Source organism: Terrapene carolina, unplaced genomic scaffold, assembly GCF_002925995.2.
Source record: "Terrapene carolina triunguis isolate 2854851 unplaced genomic scaffold, T_m_triunguis-2.0 Scaffold96, whole genome shotgun sequence".
NCBI classification, from domain to species: domain Eukaryota; kingdom Metazoa; phylum Chordata; order Testudines; family Emydidae; genus Terrapene; species Terrapene triunguis.
The window spans coordinates 48841452-48862591 of record NW_020664447.1 but is presented as its reverse complement, the minus strand read 5'-3'; the positions used below and the strand labels follow the sequence as shown (position 1 = coordinate 48862591).

Below are 21140 nucleotides of genomic sequence, written 5' to 3'. Positions count from 1 at the left end.
GGGCGGCCGACAGTGGGAGCCCGCACTATCCAGCCCCCTGTTCTCACTCTCAGCCCCAGACCCCTACCAGTGGAAAATTGCAGAAAAGTAATAATGGACTTTATTACTGCAAATAATAAAGTCTGTTACTACTTTTCCGCAATTTTCCATGGTTTGTCCGCAACAGAGCTGCAATTTTTTGACAATCATCCTGCAATTCACATAGGGCCTTATCCATAATAAAATAGAAGCCACAGAAGAACATCATTCCACTCATAACCTTAATCTCCAGGATATAAATCAGAAAAGAACTTACTGTATATACTCATTCATAAGCCGAATTTTTTTTAGTAAAAAAAGGGAAGCACCAGAGAAGGGGGTCGGCTTATGAACAGGTATAGAGAGTGAGAGGTGGGACACAGCCCTCCCCCCAACAGAGGGAGCAAGGAGAGGCAGCACAGCCAGCAGAGCCAGAAGGGAAGAGGCGGGGCCAGAGTCTCTCCGCTTCTGGCCACACTGCTCTCCCACCAGCCTCCAAAGCAGCTGCAGCTCTGGGGCTGGCAGGCTGCAGCCGTGCCGCTCAGCCCCACCCCCCAGAGCAGGCTGCAGCCGTGCCGCCCGCCCACCCGGTCCCCCAGAGCAGGCTGCAGCCGTGCCGCCTGCCCGATCCCCCAGAGCAGGCTGCAGCCGTGCCGCCCGGCCCAGCATGTTGGAACATGCTGCGGCTGCGCCGCCCGGTCTGGCCCGCTGGAGCAGGCTGCGGCCGTGCTGCCCAGCCTGCCGGAGCAGCTCCAGCCAGATCAGAGACATCGTCCCCTGGCCCTCCCCAGATAAGGTGGGAAGGGATGGGATGGGAAGAGTGTGGGGGTCCCGGGCTAGGGGTATGTCTTGTGGGGGGTGGTCACAGGGGTTACTCCCCTGACTCCCAGCTTCTCCCCCCCAAAAAAATTCCCCACCAGTTGCTGTCCCGGCCCGTCAGGGTAAGCAGCTGGCACGCTGGGACTCTTTGTTTACTTAGGTTTACCTCCGTGCCTGCGGACGCTCAAGGTAAACAAACCATCTTGGCCCGCCAGCAGCTTATCCTGATGGCCCGTGAGCCAAAGTTTACTGATCCCTGAATTATAGGGTCGGCTTATGAACAGGTTATAAAAATTTTCCATTTTTACTTATTCATCTTGGGGGGGTTGGCTTATAAACGAACCAGCTTATGATCGAGTATATACGGTAATTAATTCAAAGTTTGTTCCACTTAATAGATCTCACTTTAGCTAATGTCCATTTTACAGTTAACATGGCATCAGAAATCAGCTGCCATTTAATATAAAAGGGAGACCAATTTCTATCCAACACATATGGTTTGACTTAAACATATAAATTAAAGCTATAAGAAGTAGCTGAAAATCAGGTGACAACATGTTTTTCCAAATGGAAAATGAAGCACCAATGTGGGAATCTACTACACACTTATTCATTTTAAACATAAGAGACAGTTACTTTATTTAACTTTATTAGCCAGAAAACTGTATAATCCCAAACATCTAATGAAATTACTCAGGCAGAGTCAATCTCTATTTGTCCAGTCTACAGAGGAACTGGTTCTACAAAACCACAGCTAGAGAGTCCTCTAACTACTCTACACACAATTCTCTTCATACCTAAAATTGCGACATGAAAACATTTTGGCCTTACAGTAACTCCTCGCTTAACGTTGTAGTTATGTTCCTGAAAAATGCAACTTTAAGCGAAATGATGTTAAGCGAATCCAATTTCCCCATAAGAAATAATGTAAATGGGCGGGTTAGGTTCCAGGGAATTTTTTTTCACCAGACAATATATATATATATATACACACACACACACATAGAGTATAAGTTTTAAACAAACAATTTAATACTGGTACACAGCGATGATGATTGTCAAGCTTGGTTGAGGTGGTGAAGTCAGAAGGTGCGATATTTCCCAGGGAATGCCTTACTGCTAAATGATGAACTAGCAATCAGCTGAGCCCTCAAGGATTAACCTATTGTTGTTAATGTAGCCTCACACTGTATAAGGCAGCATGAATGGAGGAAGGGGAGACAGCATAGCAGACAGAGACACACACCCTGTGTGTGAGGCCTGGTCTACACTAACCCCCCAAGTCGAAGTAAGGTACGCAACTTCAGCTACGTGAATAACGTAGCTGAAGTCGACATACCTTACTTCGAACTTACCGCGGTTCAGACGCGGTCCACACGCGGCAGGCAGGCTCCCCCGTCGACTCCGCGGTACTCCTCTCGTTGAGATGGAGTACCGCAGTCGACGGCGAGCACTTCCTGGTTCGATTTATCGCGTCCAGACCAGACGCGATAAATCGAACCAGGAAGTTCGATTTCCAGCCGCCGAACTAGCGGCTAAGTATAGACCAGCCCTGAGAGAGATGCACAAGGCCCCTTTAAGTACGCTGACCGTACTCTAAGTACATTGTCTTTTTAAGTAGATCAGCAAGTTGAGACAGAAGCTGCTGCCAGGAAGCTCCCTCCATCCTGAGCCCTGTCGTGTCCCCCCTCTCCCCCTGCTCTATGGAAATGGGGTAAGCGGGGTGCAGGAGCAGGGGGGAAAGGGACACCCTGACATTAGTCCCCCTCTTACCACCTCCCCTTCCTCTCCCCGCACAGCAAGCAGGAGGCTCCAGGGAGCAGCTCCAAGGCAGAGTGCAGGAGCAGCACATGGCAGTGGGGGGAGGGACAGTTGAACTGATGGCAATTGATAGCCTGCTGGGCGGCTGCTGCACAGGGAACTTAGGGGAACGGTGAGCTGATAGGGGGCTGCCGGTCCACCCTGGTTCCAAGTCTCCCCAAGTAGCTCCAAGGGGCTGCTCTTCCTGCAAGCAGTGGACAAAGCAGGCGGCTGCCAAACTACATTAAAAGGGAGCATTGCGCAACTTTAAATGAGCATGTTCTCTAATTGATCAGCAACATAACAACAAAATAACATTAACCAGGACGACTTTAAGTGAGGAGTTACTGTAGTGGGTTCATTGGGGTGTACTGTTTTCTATTGCTCTAGGCAGAAGTTATGATGTCAGAAAAATAATACTGTAGGACCATGCTCTAAATACTGACCTCTCACATCAAAATAATGAATGAATTTTGAAATGTAATGGTCAATAGACTACTTTCAACCAACCATGAATCAATAAAAGTACCATGTAGGTAACAATCTTGTGCGGAAACTCCTCACATATTCAACAATGACATTTTCAGGGCAGTGAGGTTTGATAATTCTTCATGGAAAGAAAGTCACTTAATTTTTAAATAAATGTTTGAGGTTTTAATTGGGTAACAGCATTCTCTCAATAATATAGGGTGGCAACATTCTCCTTTTGCTTCACTCTGTTTGCATAAATTGGAACCCTACAGGGAGATGCAGAATAATTACTACTGCAGGATTGGGACATATATGGCTCAATAAACTCCACCCTGAATGTAAGGAAGGGAAAGTAGCCCTCTGGCAAAGAGATTTCAGAGATAGGCAGGTCGTGAAAGAAGGAATCTTAAGACCGGCCAAGCTGAGAGAAAGAAGGGTCAGCTAGAAGTGCCTGGCACTCTGACACCTTCTTTACAGAGGTAATTGCCACCAAAACCAATGTTTTCATTGACAGCAATTGCAGGAGAAAGGTTAAAAGGGGGGACACATCAATATTAAGTTTATGTCCCATAAAGGTAATGAATTGGACACTGAAGAGTACACATTGATAAGACCCTTTAAAAATCCAAATATCAAGGGCTACAAAAAACCCCATCCACTGGTGGGGTGTATTGCAGAAACGGTTGCTAAATAGACTCTCACTGAACTGACACTATGCAGGTAGTCTAGTATATATCTAATGTCTGTATTATCAGGAGATAGCTGATGAGATTCTGCCCAGATTGAAAATCTTTTCCATTCTGCTGCATAAGTGGCTCTGGTGGAATTTTTTCTGCTGTTCACCGGAATGGCTTGGACTTCTCAGCAGCAAACTCTTTCTTCATTGCTCAACCAGAGATCATCCATGTTGTTAGGTAAAGAGATTGCAAGTTTGGGTGCTGTGATTTGCCTTGATTTTGAGACAAAAGATCCTCACGCAGAGGTAGTGATATGGGTGGATGAATGGAGAGTTCATGTAAATCTTTGTTTCAGCACTGCCGTGGCCAGGTAAATGCTATGAGGCTGCTTTGTCTCTTCTGAGCTTCCTGATCATCCTAGGAATCAGAGGGACTGGAGGAAAAACGTACCGCAAGTGGTACGACATGAAGAAAGGCATCTGTGTCAGAACCTGGAAGAAAATCTCTTCCATTTGGTGTTTAGAGTGGTTGCAAGTCTGTTATTGGGTATTCCCATTCATGGAAGCTTCCTTCCAGAGCACCCCTTTTTATTGAGCATTTGTGATGGTCTATGAAATTCCTATTGAGGGAATTCACAATAGTGTTCCTCAACCCTGGGAGATGAAAGGCCTTTAGGAAGATACTGTTCTTTATGCAGAAGTGGACTGCTCAGTCAATAAAAAGGGGTGCTCTGCAAGGAAGCTGAGATGGCATTGCACCTTCCTGCTTGTTCTGATAAAACATAGTAATGGTACTGTCAGTGAGAACTTGAAAATGAACATCTCACAGGCCCGATACCTCAAAGTTCCTGCATATTTATATGGAATGAAAGTTCCAGAGGCATCCAAAGGGCCTGAACCTGAAGTTTGCCCAGATGGGGCCCCAACACCTAGTGGACACGTCTCCTATCAATGTCATAGTTGGCTCTGGTGGCAGGAAAGGAACTCCTATGCATACATTCTGAGGGTCTCACCACCAATTCAGGGACTTACACACTCATACGGGTATGTAAATGAGTATGTCCAGCGAATGTATGCTTGGACAGTAGCCAGGCCTGCAGACATATGAGGTGAATTCTGGCATGTTAAGTCATGTACATGCACAAGACCCACATGCACAAGAACCAAGAGCTGTAGACAAGAATGCACTGTTGTTCTCAAGTTGGTCTTGAGCTCTCAGACAGAGGCTATGAACTGGAACCTGTCCATCAGGAGGTAAGCCATGGCAGTCGTGGCACTGATATCAGTCCCTATGAAACTTATTTGCTGTGTTTGATGTAATTTTGATTGCTGTACATTCAATATTAGACCTAGACAACAGAACAGATGTCTGAGAAGGAGGATGCTGTTATGGACGGGAGACCTTGACCCTTCCTGAACTAGCCAATCGCCTAGGTCAGGAAATATTTGAACTCCTAAATGGCACAGATGGTCTGCTATCGTTATCATACGCTTGGAAAACACCCTGGGGGCTAACAATAGGCTGAAGAATAGAACAGTGTATTGGTAGTGCATGATGGGTACCATGAATTGAAGATATTTTCAGTGGCTGGGATGTACTTCCACATGACAAGAAGCATTTTGCAGGTCACTGGCAAACACCAATTTCCAGTCTCCAAGGAAGGGACAACAGATACCCTGGTGACCATCCTAAATTTCATCTTTTTGATAAATTCAATCAGATTTCTTAAAACCATCTCTCTTTGTGAGAATCAGGAAATAGCAGGAAAAGAAGCCTTTCCCTCTGTGTTGGTAAGGAACTTCCTCTATTGCCCCCAATTCCAATAGAGACTATAATTCTTGATCTAAAATAGTCTTGTAAGACAGATTCCTGAAAGGTGGATTGGGGAAAGGGAGGAGGGTGAGCTGGATAACGTAACCCTCCTTTTCTGGGCTGATGACCCACTTGTCTGATGTAATCTCTGCCAATGCATTGTAAAAGAGAGAAAGGTACTTCCACAATACAGGGTTTGGATGTATGTAGAAGATGAGACATTGTCCTCAACTGAGATATCAAAATGACTGCTTCAAAGTCATCAAAGTCTGGTGTAGAAAGGTGTGTTGTGGACAATGCCAATGGGAGATGTCTAGGAGGCTTAGATCAACTTCTAGAGGCATTCTGAAATCTCTGATGGTGGTAAGATCTGTACTCTGTTTGGGACTTGAACTGCTTCCTCTTTGTTACTGGAGTGTAGATTCCCAGTGATCGAAGGGCAGCACAAGAATCTTTCAACATATACATGGCTAGGCAGCCAGAAGGACCCTCTGGGATGCATTGCCTTCTTGAGAAGATGTATTTTAAGGAGGAAATCCCTCTTTTTTTTTATTCTTGTCTCAAAGGAGGTACAAATAGAACATTTGTCCCTCATGTCGCTCACCTAAGCAAATTAGGCAACTTTTATGCTTATCGCTAAGAGGGGTCATGGCCCTGCACAACACATTTAAAACTTTGGGATTTCTCCATAGTGAATCCCAATTTAAACTAACTTACTCACTACACTAAATTAACACTAAACTAAACTAACCTACAACTATATACAAGATTTTTTTTTCTTTTTTACAAAGGCTGTCTAGCCAAAGTTCAGAAGCAGCAGGGAGCTCCACCTCTCACCATGAGCAGTAAGAAGGAACTGAGGGGGAAGCAGCAACCATGCCCCTTTATTCCCTTGGCTCTCCCCTATCCAATGTCTCTTCTCTTCTTCCCCTCTCCTCGCATCACTTTGGTTATTATGGGAAATGTTTCCCAAAGACAAAGGCTTTAAATCGTATCCTTTGGTTTAACCTACCTTTTTCAGAAAGCTCATTTCACAGCCAAACTCTACCAGCAAAAAGAAAATAGCTTTTTACACCTGCTATTAGTGGTATCTCCACTGCTGACGGGGAGAGAGGAAAATAGTGTTTTGGGGGTTTTTTTATGCAACAACCCAACCCTGATGCTTTTACCTCTGGTCACAGAACATCAGAGTTGGGGCAAGAAGGTGGCATCACAGCCACATATATGGCACAATGACAGCACTGCAGGCCCATTCTGTCACTCTCCACACCAGGAGACTCTTGATTTTAAGTGCTTTTTCATGGGCTGAGCCAGAATCTCCCCAGGAAAGAATAAGAAAACAGGAAGTGGAACCCTCTACATTTAAACATGAATAGTCTCTACGGACTCAGCTAGATTAATCTAATATATGGCTGGAGCATAAACCATAGAGCCTAGAGGTGTGTGTTTATAAAATCATTCACCTTTCTTGCCTATCAGAAATCAGAGCATAGAGACAATGGGGCATTTTGGGGGCAGAGTGCCTCTGACTCTGTAACTGCAGCCACGAGGGGTTTTCACAGTGGGAGCATGGCCTGGAAAGAAAAGGTGGTTCAGTGGTTAGTGTGTTAGCCTGGGACTTGGGAGACCTCAGTTCAATTCCCTCCTACACCACAGATTTTACGGGTGGCCTTAAGAAAGTCACTTTGTTCAAGATTTACTAAGGTAGCTGGCACCTATCTCCAACTCTAGTGGGATTTTCAAAAGTGTCTAAGCAAGTTAGGCACCCGACTCACATTAATTTCAGTGTGAGTTAGGTGCCTACCCTGCTTAGGTGCTATTCAAAAAATCCCAAAAAATGCATATCTGCATCTTTAGGTGACTAAACACCTTTGAAAATCTGGCCTGTAGTCTCTATGTGCCTCAGTTCCCTCATCTGTAAAATGGACGTACCTCACAACCTAGCTGGCTGGCTTACATATATAAAATCTTGTGAGGCACTCAAATAGTGCAGTCATGGTGGGTTATATAAATACATTAGATATACAGGACTGGGATGAGAGGAGCACAAACAGCAGCAATGAAAGAGGAGAGCCTGGAGATGGCCTCTATTATCACAGCTCTTGGGGAACTGGGCAGGTGGGTCTGAAAGGGCTCCGCAGAAAGAGACATTCTGCCCCGAGGGAACCAGGAGCCTCTGGGCTCCTCCTGCCTATGGGGGTCTGTGAGAGCTGCAGCCTTATTAATGGAGTTAATGTGATATTTTCCTTGATTTGGCTGAGGCATCATGTCCCCTCTCTGCCCCCTCACCATGATGTCTGGGCTCTCTCTTTATCCCTTCGTGTCTGTCAGTGTTTCTGATGTGAAAGACCTCATCAGGTTGCTAGAAAATAAGTTCTTAAAAATCATAAACCCAAGCATTTATCTTCAGTTTGTAGTTAATGCTTCAGTTTCACTAGATCAAAGGCACCTATCTAGTAAAAGTAATTTATTTGTGCTGATTTTTATACCATGCATACCACAAAAAGAGCTACAGAACAATGTTAGCTGTGTAAGCTTCCTCATGCTGTCCTGCCAACTTATTTCAGTACTCTGCTGGAGGGATACCCTGGTAAGAAGTTAGTTCTGTCCTTTATACCCATTCAGTCCTTGCCTTTCTTTTGAGACGGTCAACAAGGAGCCAACTGTAAGGAGTTTTTGGGATGCATGAACCAGTATACTAGGAGCTGCAGTGAGACTGCCAACTCATTTTACACAGGTCATTGAACAGACATCAGACAGCAATGACTTCTGGTCACTACTACTACGTGCTGCATTCATAGCAGTGAACTAGAGGTGAAATGTTCTCTACTTCATTACCAGTTACATTATGCTCCAAGCTCACATTTTTGGTAAGAATTACTTTGAAACTTTGGATACCATAGACAACAAGGATTGGGAAAAATGTGTGAGGCAAATAAAATAATCAAAAAGGACTAACACCACCATCATTTTTCTCTCTCTCATTCACATATACAAAGTAAATATTGGAAATATGTTTTAGCCTATAAGCAAAATTATTTAAAATCAATTATTGAATGGTCATGCAATAGTTTGAAGACACAATTATTATGTTGTTAAAAATACTTCCCATTTTCTTATTCACAAAGGGGTAAGCTCCCCAGATTGTGTAACTGGTCATAGAGCAGCGGTTCCAAACTGTGGGTTTGGAACTCACCCCAAAGTGAGTTGCGACCCCATTTTAATGGGAACGCCAGTACTGGCTTAGACTTGCTGGGGCCAAAACCAAAGCCCGAGGGCTTCAGCCCTGGGCAGAAGGGCTAAGGTTACAGACCCCCGCCTGGGGCTGAAGCCCTTGGGCTTTGGCTTTGCACCCCCCCGCCCCAACCTGGGGTGGTGGGGCTCGGGCGGCCTCAGGCTTCGGTCCCCGCTCCTGAGGTTGTGTAGTCATTTTTGTTGTCAGACGGGGGTCGCAGTACAATGAAGTTTGAAAACCCCTATCACAGAGCTATTGGTCATGGAACAATGCCAATGTGCAATAGTTGAGGATCTGGCCCTCTTTGTTCAAAAGGATGAAGTTTCTGTTGTGGAACAACATAGATAAATTTGTTGTCACAATTATGCAACTAATTAATATCTTGACACTTACATTAGATATGAAAAATAACATAGGAAAGGCTTACTTATCATGTGTGTGTGTTTCTCTCCCTCTCTCCTGCTTTCACCTCTCACTTTGTTTCTTGCCAGAGACACCCTTCTTGCTCCCAGAGATTGGTCAGGTCCATCCTACCATCTTTCCTCATATTGTCTGGGTTCACTGACTCACCACCCCATTTCTAGGGCATCTTCCCACTCCTATTAATCTAGCAGGGTTCCAACAGCCAGACATTATTCCTCTACTCTCCCTCACCAAGTACCCCAAGCTCCAGTTCCTTTTGCTTCTTGTACACAGTCTGAGCTGAAGTACATTATTCATAATTCCATGATCACCACAAAAGTATCTTATTACTTCATTTGCAAACAGTTATCAGGATCTTGTAGAAACAGCTTCTGCATAATGGAAACATTGTTTTTAAGGGAACTTCAGAAGTCAGTGGGAAAAAATAAACCACTTTAGTGTTTATTATGGTCTTAATCTACACATAACTGTCTATCATTACCTTTGGCCCCAAAAAGTCTCCAAATAATGAACGTAGTGAATTTACCATTCCCAAGCCATCTCCACTGCATCCTGTGTAGTACACACACATAGCTAACACATGCTAGTCAATAAACCTGCTTCCCAGAGAGAGGTTTCTTTCTTGTTGTGCTAAACAAATGCCAAAGTCTTAACTTGTACTGATTTGGTCAGGACTGCACGTGGATTCTGGTTTGGATACCAAGCCTCAAATGCAATATGAGCTAGTGGGCATTACTTGGTAGCCCACCACACACAGAAGACAAGGGGCAAAAACTGAATCAGCAGTTAAATATTGCAACAGTTATGTTTCTGGGCAGATGTTATAAAATGTGAAGCTATCCCAGAAATGTAACCGGCAAGTGGTAAACACAAGGAGCTAGCATGCTTTAGTGGTTCGAGCACCAGATTGGGAGTTGGTAAAACTGGGTTCTAGTCCAAGTTCTCACACTAACTTCCTATGCTGCTTTGGCCAAATCATTTCACCTCACAGTAACTCAGTTTCCTCATCTGTAAAACTCATGGTACAGCACTGTTTCTTTGTTAAACTTAGTGGTGTATTTTAGCTTCCAAGAAACATAGTTGGTTATGATGATATTCTATTCAGCAAAGTTATTCACATAATTCCTAAAGGAAAACCTTCTTGACAAACACTCAAGTCACAAAGAAGTTTGAACATCTGTATAAGGCCACAAGTAATCTTGGTGATGGCTTTGCGTCTGTGTTGTGGCATCCATCTTTCATTCTGCAGCCACACAACTCCACATGACATACAATTAAATACAGAAAACCAGGTTCAGATGTGCAATCTTTGGTTCCTCAAAATAGTGAACAACACATCTAGGTGTTGTGTTTCATGTTCAGGAGAACGAAAAATCCAGCCAAATGATTATCTAATTTTAGTCTGTGTAAGGAAAAGAGTCCCGCCAATGCTCCTAGGGACATTACACAATCCATTCCTTTCCACTAGAAACTAATTATATACTTCAGGACAAATCCTTCCCGCTACATCCCTACTCCAAGTCTGGGGGACCTTTTGGCAGTAAAACTGTTGCAGTTGAACTGGTCAAAGAATGGTGGGGAGGCTGCATATGGTCAATATTTCTGGGGCTAAGTGCATGCTCCAGTCTTTCCAAGCTGACCCCTTTCAGTGGAGCAGGCTTTGGAGGCTACTCCAGCCAATAAAATGTTTTAGCATATAGGCAGGTTTCCTGCCTAGATTTTTCTTTCTCAGATAATCTCAGTGCCAAGACAAGCTACTGAGACCATACTGAGAAAAGAGTTCCCTGTAAATGAAGTGTCAGGGTAAATATTGTCTATATTTGGATGCTTAGCATATACTATCCCTGTTAGTTAAAATTAGAAAACTTTTTTTTAAAAAATTGCAGATAATCAACTATATTCTAACTACAATACATACTCTTTACTCTTATTCCTAAGAGAGTTGGTGACTTTTGAGGGAGTCATCATCCTTGATGCTATGGGAAAGGAAACAACCACTTATTCCTTCTTGAGTTTTCCAGCCCACACCTTCCCAGAAAACCCTTAAAATTAATCTTTACTGTTGTGCACACATCACATCTGCTTCAGAGCACAAAACTGCTTCATATAGATTCCCAAATACATGGTTGCCACTTCAAACTCCAAAATGTTTTATTTCTCAGTACTACTAGATACTTATCTAATTCTGACCCTGTCATGATCAGCCACTTTAACATTACTTTTGGGTATTTAAGACCATCATAATTACCTAAAAGTCAGTTTGCCCTTAATACTGAGAGTTCTTACCCTCTACCTTACTTTTCAAAACATACAATATGACACCTCTTGCCAACTGACTTTAACAGGAGTTCCATTCTCATATGAAGTACACAGAAGCTGTCTATGTCTTCTGTAAAACGAACTTTAGCCTAACACCTTGTTTCTGAAAGTAAGTAACTGTTTCTAGAATTAAGTTATTTTATTAAGTGAGTTTCTATATATATAATTTCTCTTTTGAAACACTGCATATTTTGAGCATGCTTTAAGTGATACTTACCTCCAAAAGATAAGGCTCCATTTGATCCAATGTTTTTCCTAGATGTTTATCTGGATCTAAACCTGTCAAGATATATTAAAATATATTTAACAAATACAATAAATGAAAGTAGTTTAGACATCAAAGTGGACTTTTTTTGTAACATTGTCCTTTGGAAGTCAGTTCCTGTATATTTAAAATCATTTTGATCCTAAAGTAAATGTACTGAGCTGGAATTCTCTCACTTATTCCCTTTGGGCAACCAGTTTCCATGCTTGTAAAAAATAAGGCTCATTTCCTTTGCACTGCGTCAACTGGAAAATGTATTGTTTTACTGTATGATTTCATTTCTAAGAAACTTCATCAAGCACAAGGGAATATAGATAATTCAGTTTCATAGTAATAAAATACTACTACAGTCTGTGCAAGTTTATGTATTTAGATACAGTAGAACATCAGAGTTACAAACACCTCAAGAATGGAGGTTGTTCATAACGCTGAAATGTTCGTAACTCTGAACATTATGGATATTCTTTCAAAAGTTTACAACTGAACATTGACTTAATACAGCTTTGAAACTTTACTACGAAGAGGAAAAATGCTGCTTTCTCCTTTTTTTCGTAGTTTACTTTTAATACAGTACTGTACTGTATTTGCTTTTTTTTTTGGTCTTGGCTCTTCTGCTGCCTGATTGTGCACTTCTGGTTCCAAATGAGGTACATGGTTGACTGGTCAGTTTGTAACTCTGCTGTTTATAACAGTGAGGTGCTATAAAAAAAAACTAACTCTATAGTTCCCCCATTATTCAGAAGTGATAAATTTGCCAATGCACCCCTACTATTTTCTTTTACATATGCCTTTGCCAAGCCACATACTGTATGTGTATGTGTATCTCTCTCTCTCTGACACACGCACACACACAGCACAAAAGCGGTTTATACTTGCAGTGTCTCTTCAGTTTGGAAGGAGGCGGCTCCTTTGTTGCTCCATTTCTTTTTGTATCTTTGAATTTTCTTTTAAGTGTTTTTGATGTTTGTGTGTTTCCATTTTTCATTTGACTGAACAGTTAGGTTTTCATTGAGGTGTAAATATTGATGATGACCTTCCTTTTGTAAATGGAATCATTTAACTGGCTGCCTTTGCTCCTGTATTAGCTTTTTGCCTTTGTGTTTTGTCAACAGACATATCACTTTAGGCTGTGATGTAGTCAGTTCTTGGGAGCAGAGCACACAACTGGAGCTAGTCAGTATTTGGATGGAAAAAAATTTCATGTCCAATAGCACCTCAGAACCTGTTGTGCGAGGTAACTTTTCTCCTTCTCAGTCAATACAAAACAAATATCCCAGTTAGCTCTGAGGGGGCACTATGCTATTGGAAGTGTCATCTTTCATATGAAACTTTAAAAAAACAGAGGTCCTAACTACTTGAAGTTAATAAAAATCCAGTGGTGATTTTTGAAAGAGGAGGAATGTTGACAAAATCTGAATAGTTACATTCTGCCAACTGTACCTAAATTATTCAATATTTTTCACTGGACACAGTATTTACCCTTATTTCCTAGGCTACATTGTTTACGCCATCAGAGATGGCTGCATTTCAGGAGCGGATGAAGCAATATCTACAGTATAGCTCGTAAAGCACTTTGGGATCCTTCAATAAGAAAGTCACTACATAAATGTAAGATATATTAATTATTATTATTATTATAAAGTTTTTGCTAATTTCAAGTAACTGGCATACATTCGAATTTGGTGATAACGGACTCAGCTTATTTAAAATTCTGTGACGCTGAAACAATTTAAGTAAATTAGATTTTAAAACATTAAGGAAGATTTTAAACATTTCATTGAAGCATACTGCAAATTATTTCACAACCTGAGGGAAATACTTTAAAAACTGCTTAATAGCTAAAATGGAAACAGGCACTTTTTTTCCTGTATGTCATTAATAGAGTGAAACTTCATGTTGGTATAGATTTGATAATGTAATCTGCATCTTCGGATAAGATGCTATCCAATTATGACTGTGGCCAATGTGAGAATCATTTTAAAATATTTTAATTTTATTTTGGGGGTTATATCGGGCATCGCAAGACAATCTTGGTTCCACTGAAATCAATGCCAAGGCTCCCGCTGATTTTAGTTGCACAGGAGCAGGCCAGCAGTGCATTATTTCTAAGCATTCAAATCTGGGTTGGAGATTCAGTTATCTGTTAATTAGCCATAGAACAGGAAGAGATTTCTGTATGCTTTATTTGCAATTTCTTTTAGTATTTGTAAATTTTTGATTCGTTCTTTTAATTTTCATCAATGAAATACTGTATCTGCATTTTTGTATTTTTTATGTTTACTATCATTTTTTTCCCCCTTTGGTCTAGGTTTGCCTGCTTATTTTGATACTTTAGATCTGGTCACCTGTGCTGGTAGATTGTGTCCATTTTGCATATTTTTATTTTTTATTATTATTTTAGTAATAGGGAACTATACACGTACTATCCAAAATGCATGAATTTATGACAAGAAGATATAGTTCACAATTATGTTACAAATATAGAATATATGATAGGGTTAGGTGTTATAAAGATTTTATCACTACTGTTTTGGAAAGAAATCATTATTCACGAGTGGTACAGCCGCAACTGGTGCAGGTTTTCCAGAAAAAGTGGTAATAAAAATTTACTGCCCCATTCCTTCGCATATTTTGTTTATACAATGCATTTGTCTTTTGTTTACTTATTGTTTTTGAGCTTACTTTGCTTTTTGCCATGAAGTGCTATAGCAAGAGAAACAATGTTATGGACAGAGATGAGCAATATCCACAGCGATGCAGAAAGTAAAATGGTTTTCAATTTATGCAATGATCATGGAGCTAAGGAGATTATAACTACTATCACAACCACCATATTTACATGGTATAACCAGATGCCTACATATTTCCTATGGACCGGATCCTCATCCCATCATAGTCAATGGCAAAAAACCTATTGGCGTAGATCCTCAGCTGATACTCTGGAATAACTCCATTGACTTCAATGGAGATATGCCAGTTTACACTCGTTTAGTATCTGAACCACTGATTTTAATGGATCCAGGATTTGGCTGTATACTTGTTTGCTACTAAGATATATATAACTTCTACAAATTTCCATCCACATTATACCCAAATGGACTGTGTATCAGCACACTACCTTTCTTTTCTGAAAAAATCAACCCAGTTTCTTTAATAAACCTAGTATTTTCCCTTAAAAACTTAGCATGGAATATGCATGCTACAAATATGTGACACAATAACAAATAGATACAGAATCATAGAACTGGAAGGGACCTCGAGAGGTCTTCTAGTTCAGTCACCTGCACTCAAGGCAGGACTAAGTATTATCTAAACCAGTGCTTCTCAGAGCCGGTCCGCCGCTTGTTTAGGGAAAGCCCCTGGCGGTCCGGGCTGGTTTCTTTACCTGCTGCGTCCGCAGGTTCGGCCGATCGTGGCTCCCACTGGCCGCGGTTCGCCGCTCCAGGCCAAGGGGGGCTGCGAGAAGTGGCACGGGCCGAGGGTTGTGCTGGCTGCCCTTCCCGCAGCCCCCATTGACCTGGAGCGGCAACCGCGGCCAGTGGGAGCCGCGATCGTTCGAATCTACGGACGCGGCAGGTAAACAAACCGGCCCGGACCACCAGGGGCTTTCCCTGAAAAAGCGGCGGCCCGACTTTGAGAAGCACTGATCTAGACCATCCCTGACAGGTATTTGTCTAACCTGCTCTTAAAAATTCCCAATGATGGAGATTCCACAGCCTCCCTAGGCAATTTATTCCCGTGCTTAACCACTCTGACAGTTAGGAAGTTTTTCCTAATGTCCAACCTAAACCACCCTTGCTGCAATTTAAGTCCATTGCTTCTTGTCCTATCCTCAGAGGTTAAGGAGAACAATTTTCCTCCCGCCTCCTTGTAACTTTTATGTACTTGAGAAATGTTATCATGTTCCTCCTCAGTCTTCTCTTCTCCTGACTAAACAAACTCAATTTTTATTATTTTACCTCATAGGTCATATTTTCTAGACCTTTAATCATTTCTGTTGCTCTTCTCTGGACTTTCTCCAATTTGTCCATATCTTTTCTGAAATGTGGCACCCAGAACGGGACACAATACTTCAGCTAATCAGCACGGAGTAGAGCGGAAGAATTACTTCTCGTATCTTGCTTACAACACTCCTACTAATACATTCCAGAATGATGTTTGCTTTTTTTTTTTTGGAACAGTGTTACACTGCTGACTCATATTTAGCTTGTGATTCATTATGACCCTGTAGATCCCATTTCACAGTACTCCTTCCTAGGCAGTCATTTCCCATGTTTTACGTATGTGCAACTGATTGTTCCTTCCTAAGTGGAGTACTTTGCATTTGTCCTTACTGAATTTCATCGTACTTACTTCAGACCATTTCTCCAGTTTGTCCAGATAATTTTGAATTTTAATTCAATCCTCCAAAGCACTTGCAACCCCTCCCACACTTTATAAGTGTACTCTCTATGCCCTTACACTGTTGATGAAGATATTGAACAGAGTCGGATACAAGACCGATCCCTGTGGGATTGATATGCCCTTCCATCTTGACTGTGAACCACTGATAACTACTCTCTGGGAACAGTTTTCCAATCAGTTATGCACCCACCTTATAGTAGCTCCATCTAGGCTGTATTTCCCTAGTTTGTTTATGAGAAGGTCATGCGAGACAGTATCAAAAGCTGTATTAAAGTCAAGATATACCATATTTACTTCTTCTCCCCATCCGCAAGGCTTGCTACCCTGTCAAAGAAAGCTAATCAGTTGGGGTGAGACAATTTGTTCTTGACAAATCCATGCTGACTGTTACTTATCACTCTATTATCTTCTAGGTATTTGCAAACTGATTGCTTAATTATTTGCTCCATTATCTTTCCAGGTACTGAAGTTAAGCTGACTGGTCTGTAATTCCCCGGGTTGTCCTTATTCCACTTTTTATAGATTGGCACTATATTTGTGAAGAATGCATATCACATTGTATCACTCATAAGTTTCACAGCTTCCCCAGGCATGAAGAAAACTATATTTGCCTGTTTGGCACACATGAATTCAGAATAGTTTTGAAATGTATAATGGTAATGTAATACGTACACAATCTACAAATAAACCCATACTGTAGGAACCACACAAGATTAAACTTGCAATATATTCTAAGGCTATGTTAAAATGCAATGTCACCGTGCTTTCAGTTTCTAAGTATAGCTTCCTCTTATCAAACAACTTCAATTTTTCTTAGGAAAAATATGTATTTCCTTTGAAGTTTCATTCAATTTGGAAGTGATCCTTTCCAATGAAATCTATATGGGGAGTGGATATAAACTGTGGTTTAATAAAGGCCTTAAGAACCAGATGAATTTACAGTACCTTCAGAACCAGTCACTTGCAAATTGTGATTCTCTAGTGGTATACATTTAACCTAGGAAAGCTCTCATATCAGTTAGATTCAATTATCAATCCTGTTTCTTCTATCAATGTAATGAACTATCAATATTTATATATAATCATAAATCATAGAACCCAACTTAACTTTAACTATTTGGTATTTCTTTTTCCTTAAAGAAAGGTATAGATTACTTTATAGAGTCTCATAACAATTTAGATTAAAGCAGAAGAATATACTGTAAACCCTTACTACATGTTATTTAATCACATCATACGGATTCTTCCTCAGTGTGACCAGCTCTGAAGAAAGCTGGATGGGTGGATAAACCCACAACTAGGCCCAAACCCTGGATAACTACACAGAATTAAGAAATTAATTAGGAGGAAGAACCATAATTTGCAGAGCTGACATCTATTTTACTTTACTTGCATGTATCAACGGGAAGCAATTACGATTCAATTAAAATATTCAATTTTATTACTTTACTGACTGACCTTGAAGTTAATGCCTGTTTTATTTAATTGCATCATCTATGAATAAATGTTAACCCTAGAATGTTATGCCCCATTATTTTCAATGCATTTTTCAACTCCCCAATTGAATTATATCCGTTAATTTATTATCTGCTGTCAAGAAAGCAAGTGAGGCTTTATTTCTTTGAGACAGTCCAGTATATGATGAGAGAAACATCATGAAAGATTTGATAATGCTGTTTTTAACAGTGCCCAGTAAAATGAATTGTGCGGTCATCTCAACTTTTGTGGCCAAGAGTTTTACTGTAAAATCAGTATGCGGTAGTACAAATGGTGTAATCACTTAGAGAAGCAATTTCTAGTCCATCTGTAATTCCTGATAAATTCATTGACAAAAACTGAATATATTCTTGCATTAGTCAGCAAGGACTGCAGAGCAATCTTTTGTTAATACCCACTTTGCACAATGCCACAAGACAACTGCTAGAATTAACTGCAACATTGTAAAAGGACTTATACAGAAACTTACCAAATTTCAATCCTCACACTGTTGTGCATAAAAATGCATAAAATGTACAGATGACCACTAACAGTCAGGCATTTCAGAAGTGAAAAGTCAGAGTGCATTACATGACTGCAAAGTATATTTTAAATTGTCCATTTTGTTCACACATACAAGTATACCATAAAGTCTTAAAATTAAATCCACACTCTTGTAGGTACATTTATGATATTTAAAAAAACCCTCAAGGCTCTGTTTTCATAACATAATGTTCACTTAACACAACAGAAAATGTAACAACTCATTATATCTATGAAAACATAGTTTGAAAAAGATCTTCTCTTGTATGCATGTTTTGGAATTTAAGTGACTATATGCTTTTAAATGAAATATTTTAATAGATGAAATCTCAATTTCTTCCTTTTATTTCAACAAAGAATAATCCTAAAAGAAAATCAAAGTACCGTATATACTCGATCATAAGCTGGTTCGTTTATAAGCCAACCCCCCCAAGATGGAGATGTAAAAACAGAAAATTTTTATGACCCGTTCTTAAGCCGACCCTATAATTCAGAGGTCAGCAAACTTTGGCTCCCGGGCCATCAGGATAAGCCGCTGGTGGGCCGAGATGGTTTGTTTACCTCGAGCGTCTGCAGACACGGAGGTAAACCTAAGTAAACAAAGTGTCCCGGCGCGCCAGCTGCTTACCCTGACAGGCCGGGACAGCAACTGGTGGGGAAATTTTTTGCGGGGGAAAAGCTGGGCGTTAGGGGAGTAACCTCTGTGACCACCCCCCACATGACCCCATCCCTGGCCCGTGACCCCCACACTCTCCCCATCCCATCCCTTCCCACCTTATCTGGGGAGGGCCAGGGGAAGATGTCTCTGGCCTGGCTGGGGCGTGCTCCGGCGGGCCGGGCAGCGCGGCCACAGCGTGCTCTGTGGGGCCCGAGTGGCCCGGCTGCAGCCTGCCAGCCTGGGAGCTGCAGTTGCTTCAGAGGCTGGGGGAAGAGCAGCGTGGCCAGAAGCAGAGAGACTCTGGTCCCGCCTCTTCCCTTATGTCTCTGCTGGCTGTGCTGCCTCTCCTTGCTCCCTCTGTTGGGGGGAGGGGCTGTGTCCCACCTCTCCTTCTCTATACCCATTTATAAGCTGACCCCCTTCTCTGGTGCTTCCCTTTTTTACTAAAAAAATTCGGCTTATGAACGAGTATACATGGTAAATCATATTTATTGCTTCCAATGAATAGTCTGCTGTGCAATTCTTGTAATAAACCACACGGTGACAGATTCTAATCCCAGATGCATGGGATTAGAGATACCCCATTGCAAGCTACCCATTCTGATCCACTTTGTTTTTTTCAAATTATAGAGAAGCAATAGGTGCTCCATAGCTAAGGTTGAAGCTGATTTCCTTTTCATTGCCTGATATTCCAACCCTTCCTATCTGTGTTCCCCCTGCACCCCTCAAAAATACATCTCCCTGAAATTTGACATGCTACATCACATGGAGATAAAATTTCTCCGGGAAGCTTGGAAAATAGGTTTATAGCTATGGTATTTAAAATTTTCCACTATCACTGCCTTTTGAAAAACATTCCCACATTTTTTTTAATCCATCATGTTCTCTAAATATCCTTGGTTTGGTTGACCTTGCTGAGAAATTCCTTTTACTGTTGGGAGGGTTAGTGATAGACTTACCAAGATACAGAAGATAGAGATCACGCTTGTGAGATAAGGTAGGCAGGAAAGGGGTTTATCTCGAGTTCATTAGAGAGGGTTTCAAATGAAAGTTGAGGCGAAAAAGAACATAGAAAAAGTGAGGGAAAATTCATGAGAAGAAAAATAATCTCTCTCGCCATCTTTTTTCAGTCCAGGAAGAAAACAGTCCAGCGAGGAGGAACTGGGAAACTAACCATCTAGCTTACACACAAGAATGGATGGGGAACAAAAGACTGGGAGGACCACATGGAAGGGTGATTGGAACTGTTCTCCTCATACTTAGAAATGAAGGATCACAGGACTAGTCATTCAAAATATGTATGACGCATTCTAGGCTTGACCTTACTCCCATTCAAGTCAATAGAAAAATTCCCACTGGTTTTAATGGAGCAGAATGAAGCCCTTAGTAAATAATATAAAACCAATTAGCATATCTCCAACAGAATATTTCCGTTTCCAAACAAAACAAGAAGGTAAGAACATGAGAACGGCCATACTGAATCAGACCAAAGATCCATCTAGCCCTGTATCCAGTCTTCCAACAGTGGCCAATGCCAGGTGCCCCAGAGGCAATGAACAGAACACGTAACCATCAAGTCATCCATCCCCTCTCACCCATTCCCAGATTCTGGCAAACAGAGGCTAGGGACACCATTCCTGTCCATCCTGGCTAATAGCCATTGATGGACCTATCCTCCATGAACTTATCAAGTTCTTTTTTGAACCCTGTTATAGTTTTGGCCTTCACAACATCTTCTGGCAAGGAGTTCCACAGGTTGACTGTGTGTTGTGTGAAAAAATACTTCCTTTTATTTGTTTTAAACCTGCTGCCTAGTAATTTCATTTGGTGACCCCTAGTTCTTATGTTATGAGATGGAGTAAATAACACTTCCTTATTTATTTTCTCCACACCAGTTATGATTTTATAGACCTCTATCATATCCCCCCTTAGTCATCTCTTTTCCAAGCTGAAAAGTCCCAGTCTTTTTAATCCCTCCTCATATGGCAGTATAGCGATGCGCGACTCACCGCTGCGGCGCCTCCTTCTGGTCATCCTGGGAATTAGCCTTTCAGCCTCCGGAGCGCCTACTGCTGGCCGACATCCCGCTTGTCACTGGCCCCCGTGTCCCTCCCGGACCCCGGTGCCCTTTTCCCTGGGGTTCTGCCCTAGCAGTACCCCCACAGATCTGGGTCTCCCCTCACGGAGGAACCCCCAACCTTCTATCCCTACCTCGCCTGA

The 21140-nt window shown here is 41.7% G+C and overlaps 1 protein-coding gene across 2 annotated transcripts in view; it reads right to left on the bottom strand.

Annotated features, from left to right (window-relative positions):
• The window catches only part of DPH6 (diphthamine biosynthesis 6), a 349689-nt gene that overhangs the window by 210776 nt on the left and 117773 nt on the right, over nucleotides 1-21140 (bottom strand). For both annotated transcript variants that reach the window (XM_024200992.1, XM_024200991.1), the window contains exon 6: nucleotides 11792-11853. In XM_024200992.1, coding sequence (XP_024056760.1) covers nucleotides 11792-11853 — 62 coding nt within the window. The remainder of the gene's footprint in view (nucleotides 1-11791; nucleotides 11854-21140) is intronic.